At 42.4% G+C, this 21,760-nt stretch overlaps 1 protein-coding gene across 6 annotated transcripts; it reads right to left on the reverse strand.

Moving 5' to 3' along the window:
• Positions 1-662: 662 nt before the first annotated feature.
• On the reverse strand, positions 663-21,125 carry rtn4b (reticulon 4b). Of its 6 annotated transcripts, XM_017461212.3 has the most exons (9): positions 20,058-21,125; positions 16,266-16,334; positions 13,999-15,411; positions 4,783-4,990; positions 3,867-4,005; positions 2,983-3,052; positions 2,734-2,780; positions 2,017-2,075; positions 663-1,656 (listed from the first exon to the last, which is right to left on the reverse strand). In XM_017461212.3, the coding sequence occupies exons 1-9, from the start codon at positions 20,860-20,862 to the stop codon at positions 1,614-1,616; spliced, it is 2,853 nt and encodes a 950-aa protein (XP_017316701.1). In that variant the 5' UTR covers positions 20,863-21,125; the 3' UTR covers positions 663-1,613. The 6 variants fall into 6 exon arrangements, with proteins under 6 accessions (XP_017316701.1, XP_017316702.1, XP_047008211.1 ...); XM_017461213.3 differs by lacking the exon at positions 13,999-15,411 and having other exon boundaries at positions 20,058-21,115; XM_047152255.1 differs by lacking the exons at positions 13,999-15,411; positions 16,266-16,334; positions 20,058-21,125 and adding exons at positions 9,026-9,139; positions 10,270-10,306.
• Positions 21,126-21,760: the final 635 nt, after the last annotated feature.

Here is a 21,760-nt window from a genome sequence, read left to right on the forward strand (position 1 = left end):
CATGTGGAGCATTCCCGTTTTAGTCGCATTATGGACGTGTATTACAGACATGTAAACACCTTAATCACATTATGAACGTCGTGTGAGAGTTTTCACCGCATTGTGCGACAGGACACGATCACACACGGCAGTTTTACGGCGAACAAGAGAGCACGGCCGCGTCCCAAACCGCATACTTGCCTACTATAGACCTGAATCGGGGAGAAATACATGCATCTCGACTACTATATAGACGGTAAGTACGCGGTTTGAGACGCAGCGCACGAACTCAAACAGTCGTCTATTAGCACGTACAGCATGACGAATCATTAACGGCCCTTAAAGCGTTCGTTAAAAAATGTAATAAACACACCCAAAACTGTATACGGTACCATAACGAAGACAAACCGTATGTTGATGCGTGAGATTCTGGAGGGACGTCGGACGGCGTGGCGCGGTGACGTAATGACGCGGGCTGTTAATCTAATTATGTTCTAAAACATGTGAAACGGGAACATGACAGGAGTATTCTAAAAGCCAGTCATGTAAACACCTTGATCACGTTATTATCTTACTCAGAGTAAGGTCAGTAATTAGATTACCGCTGTCCATGTAAACGTAGTCCTTGTGTGTGAGCCCACCTGAACCATTAAAGAAAGAAATAAAGAAAGAAAGCCACATGATTCGTCTAGAAGCTTTATTGGTGCTTGTTTAACATTTCACAATGCATTCCACAGATGTTCACCACGACCGTATGAAGGAAGTATCATTCACAATTACTTGCATAACAAACAATGTGTTAAGTCATGTTACATAACGTTGCAGCTTTAAGTATTGGGTCCACAAATAAACAACTTTTTTTTTTCTCTTTTCTTTTCTTTCTTTTTTTTTTTTTTTTTTTTTTTTTTAAATATTTCTCTAAATCAAATGTCTTGTAAACGTTTTTCGTTCGTTTCCGTTCCAGAGATTTCACTAAACAAGCTGCGACGAGGTGAAATGAGCGTCTGGATAATATGTGTATGCTCTTATCGAGTCTAATTCGCCTAGAAATACTCAGAAGCATGAAGTGCTTATGGAGCAACTCTTTTGCTAGTTACAACACAAGAGCCACTTGAAGAGAGCGAGAAGCTTTTTGTGAAAGGTTTCGAACACAGTTCATCAATAAAACTTTACAATTACAGGAACACTAAATCATAACCAAAAAAAAAAAAAAAAAAAGAAAGAAAAGGACATAAGGTTTCTGGGTCAAAAAAAAAAACGGTACCGTTAAAGTCTACCTCATTTAAAAAACAAAAACGACGTGAATGAACTGAATTATTTCTGAAACGCATACGGACATATACGACGATGACAAACCCAGTTAATGAAATACTATAAACGCTCCGTCAGGAAACACAAGTCTTGTCTTATCATACCAGTCAGTGTGTCAAGATAAATACGTAGTGGCTCGAAAACGGTTTACAACTTCATCGTAGCGACTGGTTATGAAGAGAGGAACAAAAAAAACAAACAAACAAAAAAAAAAAAGGGCAGAAAGAAGAACGAGCAGGATTTCCACTGGGTGTGACGGCTTGTGTAGTGGAGAGATGTGTGAAAATAAGAGAAAACCCACGATCCTCCGAAATCGACGCCTTTCACTCCGCCTTCTTCTTTGCGCCCGGGATTTTAGCCTGGATCCTGCGAACAGGGCGAGAGCAGACGCTTTTACAGACTCGTATCCATCTGAATTTCAATTAGCTTCATGGATAAAAAAACGTGTCTAAATTTACACTCGTACAAAAACGTCGATTTAATTAAGCCCGATTGGAATAATATGAAATTAAATATTACTAGATTAACCTGTAGTGTGTGAAATCCAAATCTTCACCCGTTACGGAAGAACAATCACGGCGTGATACGATTCACTGCCTCCACCAGGAAGTTGATTGTTTTCCAGTAACGGCTCAGCAATTCGCCAAACAATTACAATTTTTTTTTTATTTATTAGCGAACAACACTTTGTACTACTAATGAACAAAAACAAATAAATAAACGTACTTTCCGACAATATCCTTGACCTGGTTCCTCACCAAGGCGATGTAGTGGTCGATCTGTGCCTGCGGAAAAAACAAAGATTTCGTATAGATTAATATTTAGCGAGGTGAAAAGGATCAAACGCGACGGGGCCGAGACTCGTCATGTGATGCGAGCATTCAAAGTCGCGGCGGTCCTGTACGGACCGGCAGCAAAACGATCGAGGACGGGCATTACGGTTCGCTCCTCTTACACCACAAACACTTTTGTTTATTTTACAATTGTTTACTAACAAACATTAGTAAACCTTCCTGTTATCACTTCAACAACACTACAGCAGCTAAAAAAAAACAAACAAACAAAAAAACGTGATGGAAAATGTACAGCTTCACCTCTGACTGTTACAAAGCACTGACGCTGGAGACTCCTTCCATTGAAGTCAGACAGACATCTCTCAGCTCGCAGTGGAGAACGTTTAGATATGAATTCGTTCGTACACAAGTTTGACCAGATCCCTCCGTTAACCAATCGGCGCATTTTTAAAAACCTAGTTTGTGGATTATGATGGAGAAACACCTGTGCCTTAGTTTGATCTACACACACCTCATCCTACTGCAATACTGGGAATATATTTCAGCTAAGAATCAAGAAATGTGACTAAATTACACCGGGTATGATAAACACCTACAGTGTGTGCGTGTGTATAAATAAATGACGCAGCAGGAACACAGTAATACTGACCTGATGTTTTTCATACACGATAGGGCAGGTGAATAAAGCAACCAAGCCTGAAACAAATAAAGGGAAAACATGAAAACCGTCTCAGATACGGCACGTTTAATCCAATCAGGTCACGGCACGGTTTTTTCCCTTACGTTCACTTACGAGAAGGGACAACTCGCACCGTTTTGTACTAAACTCTTGGAGCTCTGGTGTAAATGATTAAAAACACAGCAGACTAACAGGTTGGAAAGTGAATGAATAACTCACCCAGGATGAGAAGAGTGAGTCCGTTGAACAAGGCACCGACGTACGTCAGGATCCACATGAGCACAGCAAACTGGAGAGGAAAAACATAAAAACGCACGCACAAAATAACGAACCTTTATAATATACAAAATGATCAGATTGAGAAATAATAATAGGCAAGAGTTTAATGTGTAATAAGTAATGAAGAATGTAGAAGAAGGAGGAGGAGGAGGAGGATTATTTGGGTTCTACTTCACCACAAAGCATCGACAACGTACAGAACGTGACTTTATTCCTAAACCCTATATGGACGGGGTTAAAGTCCACGAGGACGCGCAGCACTATTCGACGTGTTTGCATAATTTCGACTGAAACAGGACGTCAGGGCGGGACATACTGAGTGGCTCCATCCCCTTTTTAAATAGCCAATAGCGTTTAGCTTACACACACACACCGGACTCGGTACCATGGATATTTCTAACGTTGGGGGCGGGACAAATCCGATTCTAGATAGAGTGTTTGATTGGACAGATAATCTGATGAGAAGCTGAAGTGCTAAATGATGTCATCAAAACCGTTTCTCCGTACCGGTGGTAGAGAGAGACCGCACGTTTTGAACGCGTGTATCTTCTAAATGCCAGTTTTGTCAATGTTTTGGAGCGAACTAGATTATAGATGACTCTGCTTCATCACATCAGATCACGGTTGATTGTTCTCCCGTAACAGCACGAGAGTTTTATCGAGATCGTCTATATGACCGTATATGGATGTCTGTTCGCGATCGAAAGGATTCTGTTTAAGATTCGCCTCTCTTCCTTCTTCGGTGTAACATTATCCATGTAAAGACTATATAAAGGTATATCCATGTAATATAGTGCAGGGTTCATGATTTGTAAGAACCTCACCTTCAGGGAATCGACCAGGTCTTCGACCAGGAAGAGGTGGCGCAGCTCGTTGATGGCGGTGTTGATGCGGCCGAGGGCGATGTCGCTATATTTGCGGACCACCTCGTCGGGCAGAGACACGTCCTTCTCCAGATACAGCCTGCACAGAGAAGCGTACGTCACCGTGATGTTACGGGCGTCTGAAACGTTAAAACCTCATCACGCTTCAACGGGCTGGAAGACTCCGTCGTGTCTGAATCGAATGTTTACGCGGAACGTACGCGCCTTCATGTATCCTGTTATAAGGTTAGTCAGGACACGGTTGGGTTTCTGTGTGTAGAGTATATTGTTAAGTATGAAATTGTAACATCAACTCCGGTGCGTCCCGTTGTTAATATGTTACAAATTAGAGATTCCATTCAGAATTTTCTTTTTATAAATAAAACACTGCATTTAGACGAAAAAAAAAAATAAATAAATAAAATTTAACGTTGAATAAAACAAAGTTTAATTAAAAAAAATATTTCTGTAGAAAGTATATAATCAAGTTGGGTTTTAAATTTTATTTATTTATTTTAAACTCTACTGCTGGGAAATTGTTTGCAAACCAAATACCACGATACCCATGGTGTAGAAACGACTTCGTATCGTATCGTCTCGCCTCACCCTGCGACATCCAGGATCACTCTCTTGCCGTCTAAAAGCTTACCTACCCCCCCCCCCCCCCACCCCCATCTTTTTAAGAAGGATAACGATGATGATGGTGGTGGGGTGAGTATTTTAATTTTAGATCAATAAACTCGTTGAAAACGAGCCTCGTGTTCGCAGTCGACGTATAATTACACAGAGGCCTGAACGTGGAACCGCGATCAGCTCGGACGCTCGCCGTCGTGGTCCAGAACTAACGATTTACCCGAGCTCGATCGGCGTCACTCACTTAAACGGGTGGCCTTCGTCGCTCTTCTGGATGGCCTGCAGAACGCCCTTGTATATCCTGAAGCTGATGGTGACGGAGAGGAGCGCCAGGGCCACGTAGGACAGCACGCTGATGATGCTGCACACGCTGAGCGACAGCAGGAGCAGGAGGCTCGCTCCGAACACGATGCCCGAGTTCTTCACGTCGCGCCAGTACAGCAGCTCCACCACTGCAGGCACAACACACACACACACACACGCTCTGAGTAAAACCATACATCACAACCAACATACTTCTTTAAAAAAAAAAATTTAAACAGGGTCAAACTTGAGCAGTGAGATGGCAGCGATGAAGATTTAAATAACGAGACAAAATGACAATAATGGAAGATAAATATCTTTTTCCCAGCAGATTTAAAAACACACTGTCCACGTAGGACATGACAATAATTTACCGTACGTTTGTGGAGTTATTGTGTACATAATGTTACACAACTATACACTATGTGCCATCCCAACATCCAAATCTGATCAGTTAATTCTCTTTACGGTAAGGAAGTACAGACAAGGTACAGATAGGGATGAGGATTAAAAAAATTAAAATAGGACTACAGGAAAAGTTGGGTGTGGTCAGGGGTTTTAAAGCAAAGACATATTTGACAAAAAAAAAAAAAAAAAAAAAAATAAAAAAACCCTGTCAATCTGAAAAGGAGGCGCGGCCTCCGTCAATTAGTCTCAGTTAGGAGGTGTGGTCTGTGTGTTCGTTCTAAAGAAGAGGCGTGGCCTCTCTGCTTGTCAGTTCTATTAAACAATGCGTGGCCTCATCTTGTCACTCAAGATGGAAGGAAGTGTAGCCTCCATGTCTGTTAGTCTCAGTTAGGAGGCGTGGCCTGTTTCTGACAGTAGCGGTGAAGAGGTGTGACCTCTGAGGCAACCGAGGACACTCGTGTGCTCTTTAAACGGATGAAGAAATCAGACTTTTTTTTTTTTAAACCCAGCCGATTTGATTAATAAAAACAATATCACTGCGATCCTGATAAAAGATAAAGCGCATATTTTATTTTTATTAACCCGACTTATTGGACAGTTTCACTCGGTATAAACAAACGAAATATCTTGATCGCGGCAAGTCTGTTATAAGATGGAGTCAGGACACATGACTTCGAAACATGACTAAAGAAATTCAAACACTGATGCAATGAGACCGTGTGAGAAAACGCTCCGATTTGTATCAAGAGTCTCTGTGCTTTGTTGAAAGTTTAATACGACCGTAAATAACTTCAAAACCGAGGCAGGGCGAGATCTACGTGTTCTAGCTTAGGCGTATATCTGAGACGTGACTCCTCCACCCTGACCTCGTTCGGCTTGAAAACGAGCTCATAAATAAACGGTCAGACCCTGACATGTTTGTGTGTGAGTGATGTAATCTCTTTCTGATACTGGGTCAGAAATGTGCTCAACAGCACGGACGCCCCCCCCCCCCCCCACACACACACACACACACACGGAGACCTGCATCGCTCCAGTCGGTTACGGCCTTCGCAGTCTCGTCCTCACGTCACAGACCGACGTGTTAATTTATCACGACTTTCCGTTCCATCAGATTAAAACAGCGGAAATAAATCCACACCAGCGACCGCAGCGTTTCTGACCGCAGCACTCGGACGACGTCGGTCACTCGAGCAGGTCACGTCTACATTTAGACGTGAAAGAGGCTATTTTTTGCCCTGCTGATTCGGAGGCATGCTCATCGCCGAGGTAACGGTGGCTTTGCCGTGAGTACACGACTCAACACCTCGAATATAATCAACGGAGTAACGTACAGGGTGTCGTTCCGACTGAAACCTATACGGCTAAATCATCGGTGTGGATTTAAACTCGGACAGCTGGAGAGCATCGGACGCAAACCGTATGATTTTGGAATTTTCCAGACTTTCCCGCATTTCCTCGATTCAACAGTGCGCTTAGCGCTACGAGATCAAACTATTACATAAAAACTCCAGGTCCAGCTTTAAAGGACGTGATATGAATTACAAAGTTTTTGTCCTGTCTGCATTTTGCTAACATGCAGGTTAATTAATTTAATGACTCTTTAACAAAGAAAACATATTGAACATCTCATCGGAGCTAAACCACAATCTTCGGTGCGTCACGACGTGATATCGCATCGTATCCAATTCGCTCTGAGATCACTTGACGAGTTTAGCTGTGCGCGCTAATTTGTCTTGGATGGGCAGGAAATTCATAAAGCACATGAGCTAAATTGTCTGTTGCCTAATTTAAACACAGCCTACTTTTAAAAGTGCGATAGTCGATATTTTTCCATTTCCTACCAGCACAAATAACACGGTCCTGAACGTTTGTATTTGATTGGCCTCTCGTAACTCATTTTATAGACACGCCCCCGAGCACCTCTTCACGTCCACGTAACTCGTTACGAGGACAATCCGGCATGTTCACAGAGTTGTAACATGGCATGGTGATGCCACGATGATCCTGGGGGGGGGGCTCTGTGTACAAGGGTGGAAATGAGAGTGAGTTAAAATAAATCAATCAATCCATAAAATCGTATTCAACTCCACCAGTTTGACACATTTCTCCCCCCACCAAACCTTTAAAAGGAGAGTTAGGTAAGATTAGGGGTGCGTCTCGATCAGCTCCCTAGTTCAGCAGTCAAGGTGCTGATCAGGGAGTCGGCCATTTTAAGGGCTGTCTTCAATCACAAGATCCTTCCAATGCACTGGAATGTTCCCACAATGCACTGCAAAAAACAAGGGAGCATCGATGCTCACTAAAATCATCAGTGTCCCAATGTGTAGTGAGCCAGGGTCCTTACCTGCACCCCAACTCGTCTACTCCATATACTGATTCACCACCTAGGAAGTTGATTGAGACACACCCCAAGTCTGTAACAGGCAAGTACGTGAATTTGACATTCAAGTTAATTTTTTTTTTTACTCCTTAACCCCACAAATCATTCTCAGCCAAGGTCACAGAGCTCCGCCTCTACCATCTACATCCAAACACAAACAAGCTTTCCAGACCGGAAGTCAGATTTCCAAACGGGTTCTCTCAAACACCCAACACTTAACACACCGGTTGCACGTACAGGTTACTTGTACAAGTACAAAATTGAAAAAAAATTGACCACTGCACCTTCACGGGAGTCTGTTTCCACCACGGACAAAAACCCCCAAAACAAAACAAATGTAATTGTGACTTTATTTCCCGCAATTACACCTCACCCCCCCCCCAGTTTAGACATCCACCTGACATTTAGTGTGTTACAAAGAAGCAATCAATCAATTCTGAGAAATACATTCGCAATGACCTTTTTAATTGATTTTTTTTTTTTTAACTCCATGGCAGAAACGGGCTTCCGTACGCCTTTAAGTGACCTTAATGCTGCAGCGGCGTGTTAAAAGCACAATATACACACGTATTAATTGATCCTTTTAGTGACTGTGTTCCAACAAAAACAGCCATTTTTAACAAATTCAAGGTTAACTAGGTTCATTAGATTGAAAGAAAATGAGTTTTAATATGTAATTGTGTGTGGAGTTACACTATTAAAGCCTCTAACACTGTTAGAAATAGAAAGCTTTTGCTTTATAGCTTTAAACATCATGTGGAATGCCAGGTGTATTCATATACACCTGATATACACGGTACCGTATCAGAAACGATACGTCTCTCTCTCTCTCCCTCACTCACACACACACACACACACACACACAGTTTGCATGTTGCACGCATGTGTACACCCGGTATAATGCCAGCATTAAGGGTAGGTAGTAGGTCTCACCCACTCTCAATAGGATTGCCTACATATGGTTAAGCACAGACTGGCCCGCGTGCTCTATAAATAGCACGCGCGCGACGACAGCAAGCTCCCCACCGCACCGAGCTCGCGCCATCGCCGCTACGCCCCGTTTATTTATGTATTCTTTTACAAAATCAAAAGTGTCCTTTCGTCTGCATTTACATCTTACAGACACGAACGCGTTCACTCCGACACTTGCTGTCATTGCAACATGGACGACCGACACGCGCACTGCGACCTCCTCGCGCGCACCACGGTTAAAATGACGTAAATTCGCCGAACGAGACAAACGAAAATCTGTCGTTTTTTTTTTCTTCTCTTAAATCCATAAGAAAACGCGGTCTTAACCGACAATCCTCAATCAATACTGATAATGAAAAAAAATAAAAAATAATAAAAAAAAACAAGACAGGAGACTAAATTTAAAAAAGGAAGCACTAACCCTGTTTGGCGTCCATCTTGCGCCGCCCGCACCAACGCAACCGAGGGAGCGCGTGCACGAAAGCGCGCACACAAGTCCTACTGCTCTGTGCGCGTTCACGTGGTATAACAAGAGCTCGTTTCACACAGGGGGAGAAAGAAAACAATAAGCGTATGCTTCTAGAGTGTGTTCCCTCCCCCAAATCAAATTAGTGCACGGATTAACCATCTCTTTCTTTCTTTATTTCTCTCTCTCTCACACACACACACAGGCTACTCGTTTAACAACACATTAACATCCAGGGACAAACAGCCTGGTTGGTTGCTGAAAATTTTTCCCATTTTTTAAATTTATTTTTTAATAAACACAGACACTTTCTGAAGCAATATTTACCCTCACCGTTTTAATTGCTAAACTATACAAGGATTTAAAAAAAAAAGTAGTACTCCTGAGTTTTCACCAAGTTTCAGGACAAACATTGTGCGCCATAAATCTTCTGGATTAAAAAGGCTTGAGAATGTTAACGATATTTGGTTTTAAAATGACCGTTCTTGAAACTTCCTAAAAGAGAAATTCAGTCTAATCATCAAGTCGGTGGTGCGAAAGCGACTAAACAAGATCTTGAGTCTGTAATAAAGTTTTTTTGTTTTTTTTTTAAACATCTCTTCAGTGATTAAACTCTTGCGGAAAAGCGATAAAAATGACCCCGTTTTTATTGTACTTTCTACGAAGACGGGCGTTTGCGTCACACGCTCGTATGATCACGCTTAGCTCCCGACATGGCGGTCGAAAAGGCCACGTGCTGGGAAAACCAAACGTTCCATGGATGGTTTGAAAATACAATGAAACAATAATCGCAATAAAAGTTTACAAGTAGCATCCATTTTTCATTTCGTGATTCGGGAAGCGTTTAAAATCTGGGGACTGAACGAGAACTAAAAGTAAATCCGAAGACCGGCGACTTCGGCGATAAACAGTAAAGAATTGAGCAATTTTCTCTATTAAGTACTAAAGATGCTTGCCTTTGAAGGGGGTGAATAATTTTGAGAAATCATAAGTTGCATTTTCAGTTGAATTTGGGGAAACCGCTTGAAGCGTTCGTCGTGTCGAACTATTTCAGTTGCTTTGGTTCGATTTGTTCGTTGCGAACAGCTGAACGCCTGTAAATTCCGACGATAAACCTGATTTGCAATGAGGAGGTCGAATCATTTTGATTACAACTATAAAATAAAACAACGTCCTATTGTTGTGTGTATTAGCGTTACCCTCTGCTTGTTTAAAGCTCATCACCAACCATCTTTTCTTTACTCATGCAGGTTGTTCTTGCTGCAAGGAAAAGAAAAAAAAAAACAAAAAAAAAACAATCAGATTAAAATTTGAGTCATCGCGCAATCGCCCTCAGTTACCTTTACACTGGTTACGCAACTGTTAGTTACAGCTAACTTCAGCCTAAAGTACACCACCCTCGACTCGTTCACAAACGGTCAGATTCCTTCTGTACGCTTTTCTGGCCGCAAGCTTCAGGATCTGACTGGCTCACAACACATTCATAGGCCGGTATCAATAATACAAATAAAAATTTTTAAAAAATAAATAAATAAACAAACAAAAAACGTACGAGTACCATGACTTAAAGATCTTTTAGGGAAAAGATACAGTCGCTAAACTGAAATTTTGCCTGAAACATTTAGCGGCCGTTTCCAACGACTCAAACACCCTCCTTCCTGTGAAAGTAGATGGCTCCAGGCCACAATTATTAACAAAGACCTGCCAGACTCTCTAGTAAAAACGAGAGCTTCTGAGGCTAATCTACAGTTAATAGCTGCCTTTGGCTTTATTTTTGGGTTTTCGTAGAAAATACGTTCTACTCCAAGAACGCCCGAGGCTTGTATTTGAGGACATATGGAGCAGATTCAAAATGAAACCATGTCCACGGGAATCTCTGAAAAGTCCTGAAACCCTGAACGGTGGCTAGCGACAGCTGCTGAGCCCTGATTGGAGGGCCAAGAACATAAGGTGTGACATGAAAACGGTCTATCCCCGACCCTTCCCGGTCGTACTTTGATATCTTACAAATACATTTTCGGGTGTTTTCGGTAAACTTTCTTAATACGTAGCCGATAAATGAAACGCGCGTTATTTGTAATCAGAAGGTAATTCTGTGTACAGTTGCTCTTACAATTTGGCAGACAGGCTTTAACCAGATGTACTGCCAACTCCTAAAAATAGGTCCCTAAAATAGCGTTAAGCTCTACAAGACATTTTGCCAATAACGCAACCCTGAACACGTACCGTCCCCGAGAGCAAGTGACCAATTATAGTTCGTCAGGTATACAGCGAAACTCTACTTTATTAGTCTAAATGCTGCTAGTGACAAGGGCTAGCGTGCAAAATAATCCCATTCCACAAATTCCAACACCTTCTTAATGCTAAGAAGTGGCTCTAAAGTAGCAGTGCTGAACACTATTCAGCACAAGCTCATTATATTCAATAAATGCTTTGAAAGCCCATTTCTACTGAATAATAATGTTCTTACACCGAGACTGCGAAGTCACCGCTGCGGCGGTTGATCATGATTTGTCCTGTTACAACCACGCACTTAATCATCACTTTTACTGTGGCAAATGGAGCTGACCCTGAGCACAATGCCCTTGCTGTTGCAATTCAAGTCTCGTCTGTCGCAAAAAGTCAACACTCATGATCATCAGCCGACACAAAGTACCCAAAACACGCCCGAGCCTGCCAGCCTCACCAAAATCTTAAGACGACGGCCGACAACTGCAATGTTAGACCTGCACTCGGCACACACGCTGGACATTTTTGGAAACAGTAGGTGGGAGTGCTGAACTGTAGGTGCAGACTACCCAGGGTTATAACCGCTCCAAAAACAGCTGCACAGTCCCATACAAATAATGGGAAATCACTGCAGTAAACCTTAGCACCGTTCAGCCTAACGCACCCAGAACCTTTGGACACACCAACTCGGTCGTGACAACAACGCTACATCGGGTCTAAAGGTCCATCTAACAAGCAAGCAAGCAAGCAAGCACGTGTTAGGACCGATTACGCCCTTAGATATACAAAACGTACAACAAGCAGCTCTGAAAACGTGTCACTTCAGGAAACATATCTGACCAGACTGAGTTCCGAATAACCGGTCGTACCCAAAGCAGTCTTTCCTCTCAGAAGTCACCTAACAACAAGCTCAAAGAGTTTGTACCCTTGTCTCTCCAGTTTGGTGAAGACTGGCACTCCTGTTTGTCCTGATTGTCGTGATTGTCCATGGTTTCCCCCGTGGATGATTAGGGCCGGTCTGCAGGGGATCAGCTTGGCATTCCAGGCCGGTTGAGGAACGTGGAGCTGCAGTGGCGGGTGGGGCGAAGGGAACAAGTTGTAATGACGAGAAGGAACGCTGCCTTAACTGTGATGACTGCAGTGATCTCGCTCTTTCCCTCCCTCTCTCGCCCCCCCTCCCTGCCTCTCTATCTCGGTCTCACCCCCCCCTTTCTCTCTCTCTCACACCCCTTCACCTCTCCCTTTTCAGACTCTCCCTCCCCACCTCTCCCTTTTCTCACCCCCTCTCCCTTTCTCTGGTTGCAGGACTGAAGTCAGCTGACCGTCTGCTTGCTCTGGGAACCTGTAAATGCACTGACGCAGCAACTCCTTCCCCTAGCAAACCCTCTCTCTCGTCCCACCCACGCGTTACCCTTCTCTTTAGATTTCAACCCCAGCAAGCAGATACAGAATTCCTCTACCCTCATCTCTCTTATGCAAGACCTACTGTATCGAAATACGCCATCGGGTGCCAGACGAGTCCTAACGTTAGAAGCCATGGTAAGTTATTCGACAGGTGAATCTTCTGTGCATTAAGGCAGTGAAACAGAAGAACCAGACCGAGATATAAAAAGAAAATACATGAGCTCATCATGAGCAATGCACTAATGTACTGCCATGAGAAAAGAAAAAGAAAAAAAAAAAAAAAAAACTAAATAAATAAATAAAAAATTATAAGTGAGAGAGAGAGAGAAATCCACTAGATGGCACCTCTGTCCAAGAGATCCAGAAGTCAGCCTCAACAGCCCGTCACTTATTTCAACAAATCTAAAAAAAACAATTACTTGTAGTTAAACCTTAACCACCTAGAAAAGATCATCTGTAACTGATTATTAGTTGTTCACATTCTTTCAAAAGATTACAGGCCAATCTCCAAGGGCAAGATCCACCCTGAAGGCTTTAGGTACAAGGTGTGATCTCATTAAGCTCTACAAATCCACCATGTAAACAGACCAAAAATCTGACGACCTGCCCTCTGGCACGGCGCTCTCTCCGGGAACCGACTCAGGCGTTTTATCTGCACTTGATGAGCTGGGGTGTCGCAATGCAGGAGCATAAATTTATAGCAACCTGGCAACGTGTAACGGATTCCCAAACAAATAGAGGCACTTCTTCACGGGTATTTTTATATGTCAGCCTGGACAAGTTATTTAAAAAATAAAAAAAAAATAATCTGTATTGCAGATGACCTTTAATACAAAATCATCCTGATGATCTTACGCATAGGTGACTCATTAACCGGTGAGTGAGGGAAAGGGTAAAACTGCTGGTGTGTTGATAAGCAAAACAGGAACGTCAGTGATTGCATTCAAGTCGAAGAAGTTTCCTCAGGGCCGGTTACATAAGAGTGTGCAATCAATCTCGGTTGCCAAATACAAACTGCTTTGAGATGGCAACCAAAATCTGGGCTGTATATGTATAAACACCACGGGTCTGCAGACAATGGAGTAATGAATGGATATGAACAGATAGGGTGGGGGGAAAAAAAATGAAAGAACATTCACTACAACGACCACAAACATGCATCAAGACCGTCACACCATGCAGAACGAGGGCGGAAGGGAAATGACGAAAGGGATACCGTAGGGATGACGGGAAGGTGATGAATTTATCCACAGATATGAAAAGGTAACGAGCCGTTACATTGCCTGCCAAGTTACCTGCTCCTGCATTCAGGTTAGGCAGCTTGAGGTCTTTAGGTTCCGCTTTCTTCACAGCCACCGTCTCGGTTTTGACCACAGGACTAGGTGGCGAAGGAGCCTGGGAGGGCACTTGGAAATCGGACAACTCTAGGCCTGCCTTACCTCTCGCCGGAGAGGTCTCGTTTGCCGTGTCGGTGAGCAGAAAGTAACTCTGACTCTTTGTTTCTTGTGCAGGCGGGCTCGCCTCTTCCATCTGCTCTTCAAATTTAGCCGTGTCCTCGTCGTCGTCGTCGTCGGCCATTTCTGACGCCTTGGCAAACTTCGAGTTTTCGAGCGTCTCCAAAAACTCGTCGACGGCGCCTCGAGGTGGCTTCTCGACAAACTCGAACTCTTCGGACGAGACCTCTTGCTCGGAAACCTCGTCCTCCGCCTCCGCTTCCTCTTGCAGAGCGTTCTTCTCGAGTTCGATCTGGAAACTTGCTGGGTTCTTTGCCATGGCCTCCAAGACGGGAGAGAGCGAATCTGCTGATGGGCTCTCGGAGTCAGAGTGTTCTTGGGCCTTTCCAGTTGGGAAGCTGAGACATTCGAACTTGTCGACCATCTGAGCAGAATCTTGGCTCAAAGTTTTAAAATCGTCTTGGTCTTCAACGATGGTTTCGGTGGCTTTCGGAGAAATTTCAGCCTCCTTGACGAGATCAAACGTGCCGAACATTTGCTCTGAAGCCTTTTCTTCTTCTTCCTCTTCTTCTTCTTCTTCTTCATCAATCCTCACCCTTTCTGCAGCCTTTGCCTCAGTCTCCTCGGTCATCTCCTTAACCAAAGGAACCTTGGCTTCGAAAGCAAACGAATTGTTTGCCAACAGTGAGAAAAGGGCATTTGGTGAATCATTACCACTCCTATGGACTGGACTGAAATCAGGACTTCCCTCTGAAGATCCCGAGTCTACTTTATCGTGGTTGCGTGGCGAAGACTTCAAAATATCTGGGAGAGATGGTGGCAAACCGGATTCCTCATTATCTTTAGGAGCGGTTCCAAAAAAGTCAGACGAAGCAAGCTGTTGCCTCAGAGACTCTGTGGCCGCTTCTCTGGAATCGAAAGACTGCTCGTAGTCCTGCATGGGCGAACTGCCTTGCAGCTCTCCCTCATGGGCGTTCTGAACCAGATCTGGAGATGGACTATCGGACATCTTCGCTGCTCTGACGTCCGCTGCGGTTTCTCCAAAAGGCGAGAACTCGCCGGCGGGTTTCTCGACAGGCGAGAAGTCTTGAAAAGGGTTCCTTTTCGTTTCAAACATCAAGTCATCATCGGACTGGCTTAACACGTCTGGATCGTTTCTGGGCGTGCTTCTAGAAGGTGAATCGTTGCAGAACGAATCCATGGTCGCTTTGAAGCTGGGCTGTGTGCTAGCGATTAACGAAGAATCCTCGTATTCTGTTGAATTAGAGGTAGGGGTAAAATACAATTAATGGCAACATGTTCTTAAGGACAGAAAGGACCGGAGATGGAAAAGATCCAGCAGAGGGGTCATATTTTCTTCACCGTTCTCAAATCAGCTAATCGTGGTTACTAAATTTTGGTCGATAAACCTCACATGGTGCAACCTACTTAAAGAAGGTGACACACCCCTCAAAGCTACTGACCTCTGGATGGTTTTCTTTGTGTTGTTTTAGTCTGAAAGGGCGTGAAGGAAGTTTTCCTCCATAATTAGTTAACTCTGTTACATAACTATCCTGACCATTAGATGACAATGAAGTTATTATACGCTGGCCATTAACATTCCATGATAGTGTGCTGAACAGATCTAAAACGGGGGTTGATTCTCATCATCTCAGAAGGGAAGTTCTTTCACAGTCAGGACTGAGAGCAGAGGGGAAAGAAGAAGAAAAAAAAACAGAAACAGAAGCACAACTCTACTGAAGTGGACAGAAAAATAAACGTTACATTAGTACGAATTACATTCCTCATTTACTTAAAGGCCTTGGAACAACCGTGTAAGAAGCCCCAGCATGCAAATCCACTGTTAACAGTTCCTTTAATCCGAGTAGATTTTTTTTTTACGTTTCCAAAAACACGTCTGAGGTTTTGAGCAGTCAAATTAGTGTTAAAAATAGCGATAGAAGTAAAGCGTAAGCATTTTAGATAAAGCGTCAGTTATGTTCCGAGTTATTTAAGGCCTCGTCGCTGCACATTAGCAGCGACCAGTTAGTGGTCAAACAGGTCGTGAAGCCAAACACCCTGAGCTTGAAAGTTAAAAAGAGAATTAGTAGGACCAAGAGAGAACTTGCCTGAAGTAAACTGCATCAGAGTCGGAAAAGAAGTAGCAGGAGCAGCAGAGGAAGGAAGACTGGGTTCATCTGAAGGAACAAATGAGAAAATGTGTGTGAGGAGGACAGATAATGAATACCAGAAGGTGTGAGCAAGCAAAGAGTTCGATAATACCCATCTACGCCTGACGTGAGATATAGGAGAGGCGTCAGTTGTGGATGAGTTCGTGGAGAAAAAAAAAAAAAAAAAAAAGTTTCAAAAGATAGAAGGACCTCGATAGACTGGCTGCGGTATGTCATGAACTCACCCAGATAATAACTGTCCTTAAAAACCATATACAATACCACGACATTACAATACATGGGCTTTGATCTTATCCGTGAGATGGATGCGGCCGAATTCCAGCCACACCTAATAGCTGTTTGAACATCAATTATTTAACCAAGGGTTGTGGTTCCTGATTGGCTGTAAGGAAAACTTACAGCCACGCCGGCCCTATGAAGACCCCTGTATTAAAAGGATAATACTGCATTCCTAAAATAACGAGTGATATTTTTGTCCGTCGTGTCACCAAGCTTCCAGGACCATCTTTAGCTCCTGCTCCATGGGCGATGCTTTTCTACTAAACAGGAATCGTGGGTTTGGAGTACAGCATGTCAAACCACAGGCTTCACATAATGACCCATCTTATGCTCTTACGTGGCACTTGTTTCATATCAATAATGGTACAGCACCACCGGCAAAGACTTCTGTGGCATGTACTTCATATATATATATATATATATATATATATATATATATATATATATATATATATATATATATATATATATATATATATATATATATATATATATATATATAAACCCATTATAAAATGCTAACAGTTTATTTGTGCAACGAAGCAAAAGCAAAAAGGTTTCCAGCACAAACCAGGAACTCGTTCGGGATGGTTTTTGAACTCTTTATTTTCTCAGGAGTTTACGGGGATTTGGTGGAAACTCGGGGTATAAAAGACAGCTGCCTTTGTCTATAATAATAATAATAATAATAATAATAATCGTGGTGAAAATCATGAAAGCTGGCTGTGAGCGCATGCCTGTGGATGACCGGACTCAGGGTTTGCGTGACTTATATCTGAGCGTGTGCACGCGTGTGAATGTTTTCAATCTCACGCTTACAAATATTGCACAAGAATAGCGTTGATTAAAGTCCCCATGAAATCAAAATTGGCGTTTTGTAGCTTTTAGTATGAATATATTCGCCTTGAGGTTACCCATAAGCTAGCGCGCTCCAGAACAATGACACAATTAAAAAGATATACGCGTCCGATATCTACAGTCTCTCTCCAACACCGCTTCTCATCAGATCTTCTGTCCAATCAAATGCTCTCATAGTATCTGAAGCGTCCTGCCCCCAGCAAGATAATCATATATCAGCATCAAATATCGATATTACGACGCCAAAGGGTCGTAAATGCGTCTTCGGCTGTTCAAACGCGCCCGTGTGTTTTATTCCGTTTTCCTACTGTACGTCGGTTAAGAAGGAAATGGCTCAAATTCATTCGCTTTCTATTTTTGCCGTTAAGTAGACCTGTGAGGTAAGCTAAACGCTACTGGCTAGTTAAAAAGGGGGAGGGGCCACTCTATAGGTCCAGCCCTGACTTCCTGTTTCAGTAGAAATAACGGATAACCCTGGACTTTAAATTCAAGAGATTTTATAGCAACATAGGAATGACGTCAAAGTGTGATTAGCATGAAGAACGGATAGCGCGACAATGGAGTGGCGTGGCGATCGACGCCAAAGTTCTGGCACTGTCAGAATGAATTTTTTTAAATGATATAAAATTTGACAGAGTGAGCTTTGCTATGGCGATCATCCAAAAGCGACCAAAGGGAAGACGACGTAGGATGACGCAAAACTTACGGGACAACTACAAATACGCTAGCGATCGTGACGGCAAAGCCAAACGACGATCCTTATTTACCTCAAGCTCATTCGCCCATTAACGACACAAGTCGTTTCCATAAACTGCGGGTCTATCGTTGGACGATCTTCATCCGTACAATCTGACACAAAGACGGTGTTATGTATCGTACAGTCCGTTATCGAATTTAGGATCATCTCGCACAGGAGTTATATACGGTTATGGACTTTTGCTCCGAAGACTTTCTATAACCCGCAGCCCTAGACGAGATTAAACGTCGACGCCGTCTGTCGAGGTCTGCTCGGTGAGGAGGAACAAAACAAAAACGAAACCCGTGCGCCACAGACAACGCCCCCTGTAACTTTTGAAACGAGTCCCACAAAGAGCCAGGCAGCGGAGGAAGGGACACACCCGGCCCTGAACCACTGAAATTAACACCGCCGGCTGTAAGGACCACTCGGTCTATATATAGATTGTGTTTCAAATCAGCACCCCTCCCTCCCTCCCTCCCTCCCTCGCTCGCTCGCTCCCTTCGATTCATTTGGTAAAAGGGTGTGGTCCGGGGTTTCGAGCCAAAGTTGAAGCGTTGAACGAAATCCTAAAATCAGAGACTCGATGAAATGTGCAGCATCATTGCATTTGGCGCTCGACAGCACGGAAGTGTACACGCTTTCGGTTTTCAAAGTGCACCACGAGTGAAGTGTTTTCAGGAAGGGAAAGGATATAGGTTTTTTTGTTTAGGTTATTTATTTACAACAAGCCCATATGTACTTGATTAATGTATTATTAATTAGTAGTACAGTATAGACAATGCAATAGGGTTACAAATCACTAGGGTTAATATTCATATTCATCCTGGTTACCCATTAATTTACTGGCAAAGGTGAATAACGTCTTAATACTTCACAACCCCACCCTGTACTAAAAATAATAATAATAATAATAATAATAATAATAATAATAATAATAATAATAATCTTCCCATCAGGCATTTCATACAAAATTAAAGCTTTAATAAACATTATTTAATGGAAATTCCTTGTAGCTGTTTTTCCAGACATTAATGATACAGCATTAAATATTTTTTTAAAACTTAAAATTAAATTATTCACCACACCTAAAGCTTGGGTTTAAAAAAAAAAAAAAAAATCATTTTACGACATAAAATCAGGACTGTTGTGTATTTTTATGCCCTGAAGTCATAAATCTGAAGGAAGCTTTGACTCCTATTGTTTGACTAAACGCACACACCCCACTAGCGATAGCATGAATTAGCATTACCAAGTTTGGATAAAATTACCTAAATTAAAGCTAATTTCCACATTTAAACACCACTACAAACGACTCTGCGTTTTAACGGCATATTATTTGTCCTTATACATGATGTAAACGGTTGCGTTTTTTTGTTGTTGTTGTACATATTAGCACGTTTGCTAATCAGACAGCTAAGCTACGCACGTCTGTGTCATCTATGCTAGCTCCTGAATCGCAGAGGTGTCACTCCTCTTTTGATTTTTTTTTTTTTTTAGAAATATTCACATTTAATTAACTTATAGTCCCCTGGGACGGTTTGGTAACATTTATGAGATATTGGTTTGTCAAAAGAAATACATATAGTTAACCGAGCAAGCCGGGTGTCTTTAACAAAAATAAATATTTTTTATTTCTCAGTTATAGACTGATCTTCATTATGATTCATTCTTTTCTTGTGGTCATTATTATAATATTATTTTACAACATAGGAGCCAATTTTGACTAAAAATACATGTCCTAATCTAATAGTGAATCCAAAACCGCGAATGTCATTCGTTTAAATTGATTTGAAATGATATTAAAAATAAACAATTACAAAAAAATAAAAAATAAATAAGACAGCTCCACTCACAGGCTGATGGAGACGCAGAGGCTGCGGGAGTCGACTCGGAGTCGACTCTGAAGCTTTCCTCCACCAGATTCCTCCTCTCTGGCTCCTTTTCCTGCTCCACGACTGAACTTACAGCTTTCTCGGGCTCAGCAGGAGCTGAAAAGGCTTCCACTTTTACACCTGCACTAACGCCAGAAAAGTCCTGATCTTGTGCTTCAAGCTCGGATTTGAAAAAGATCTCCTCCTGAGGCTTCGTGCTCATCAGGATCTCCTGTGATCTGAAAGCCTCCTGGAGCTCTGTAGCAGATGAAACCACAGGGTCTTGGTCTTGAATCACTCGCGTGAACGCTTGTACAGGTGGTGGAAACGCTGCAGTAATCGCTACCTCCTCCACCTCTTTCAGATCCACCAGTTTTAAGGATTCTTCTGTGTCTGTGTCTTCTTCCTCTCCTGCTGTAATCTCATCCTCTTTCATCTGAGTGCTGTCCGGTTCCTCAGGGCTTTCACACTCCACGGGTTTAGAAATCAAATCAACAGATTTCTCCAGACATTCCGTCTCGGCTTTGTTCTCGGTTGTGTGCAGCAGATCCATCTCCTCCTGTCTGCTCATGACTACTTCTTCTTCTTCTTCTTCCTCCAAATGAGCCGCTTTCTGCACTTGTCTGACATCTTTAACATCCCATTCTCCACCAAACAAACCTACATTTCCATCCTGAAGCACTTTCTGAGCTGTGGCCTCCCTGAAACCTGACTCACTCCAACGCTTCATCTCGTCTTCTTCCACTTCGTTTGGAGTTGTGGAGGAAACTTGTTCGGCGTCTGCCATCTTGAAAACGTGACTTTCTTTCTATATTTTTCTCTAATAAATACTGATTCGTTTTTAACAAGAAGATGGCGACGCTTGCCTTTTTTTTTTTTTTTTTTTTTTTTTAAACCCCCCTCTCTCACCTCCTGTGGTTTATTCTGCAAACCGACACCGTGTTTTGTTTGTTTTTTTGTGTTTTGTTTCCCCCCCAGATTAAAAACTGACGACCGCCGGCACAGAGGAACAGAAGCACACTAGCTGAAGCCGAATCACTCTGCTGCTGCAGAATATTGAAACGACTATGCATGAGCGACACGTCATCCAGCCAATCACAAAGCAGAGAAAAGAACACCCCCCCCCCGTCACCGCCCATACGTCGACGTTCGATATTCGCGGACATGCGGAAATTAAGGGACCGTCTCTAAAGTTACATACGACATTGTTAAACACGTTTTTAACTTCAATAGCATTTGAAGGGAATGACTTACAGTCATATAACCAACTGTAAAGTGTTCATCTAGGTATCAGTTTTAATGCACACCTTTTAGATTTTTGATATTTAACCCTACAATGCATGAACCAAAAAAACCTTCACGAATGCATAAAGGGGGTCAAAATGACCGTACTGGATTGAATGGTTTTCTTAAAAGAAATAGATGTCATGTTAATGAAATTATATATATATATATATATATATATATATATATATATATATATATATATATATATAATTTCATTAATAGGACATCTATTTCTTTATATATATATATATATATATATATATATATATATATATATATATATATATATATATATATACCTAGTGTTCACCTAGATGAACACTTTACAGTCATTCCCTTCAAATGCTATTGAAGTTAGAAACGTGTATAACAATGTCGTATGTAACTTTAGAGACGGT

The sequence above is a fragment of the Ictalurus punctatus genome, chromosome 29 (genome assembly GCF_001660625.3).
Source record: "Ictalurus punctatus breed USDA103 chromosome 29, Coco_2.0, whole genome shotgun sequence".
In the NCBI taxonomy this organism is placed as follows: Eukaryota; Metazoa; Chordata; class Actinopteri; order Siluriformes; family Ictaluridae; genus Ictalurus; species Ictalurus punctatus.

Coding starts and splice junctions, on each gene's coding strand:
- rtn4b (XM_017461212.3), bottom strand. CDS start 20,862: ATGGCAGACGCCGAACAAGTTTCCTCCACAACTCCAAACGAAGTGGAA. Junction 16,335..20,057: donor CTCTGCGTCTCCATCAGCCT/GTGAGTGGAGCT, acceptor TTGTTCCTTCAG/ATGAACCCAGTCTTCCTTCC. Junction 1,657..2,016: donor GTCAAGGATATTGTCGGAAA/GTACGTTTATTT, acceptor CCCTGTTCGCAG/GATCCAGGCTAAAATCCCGG.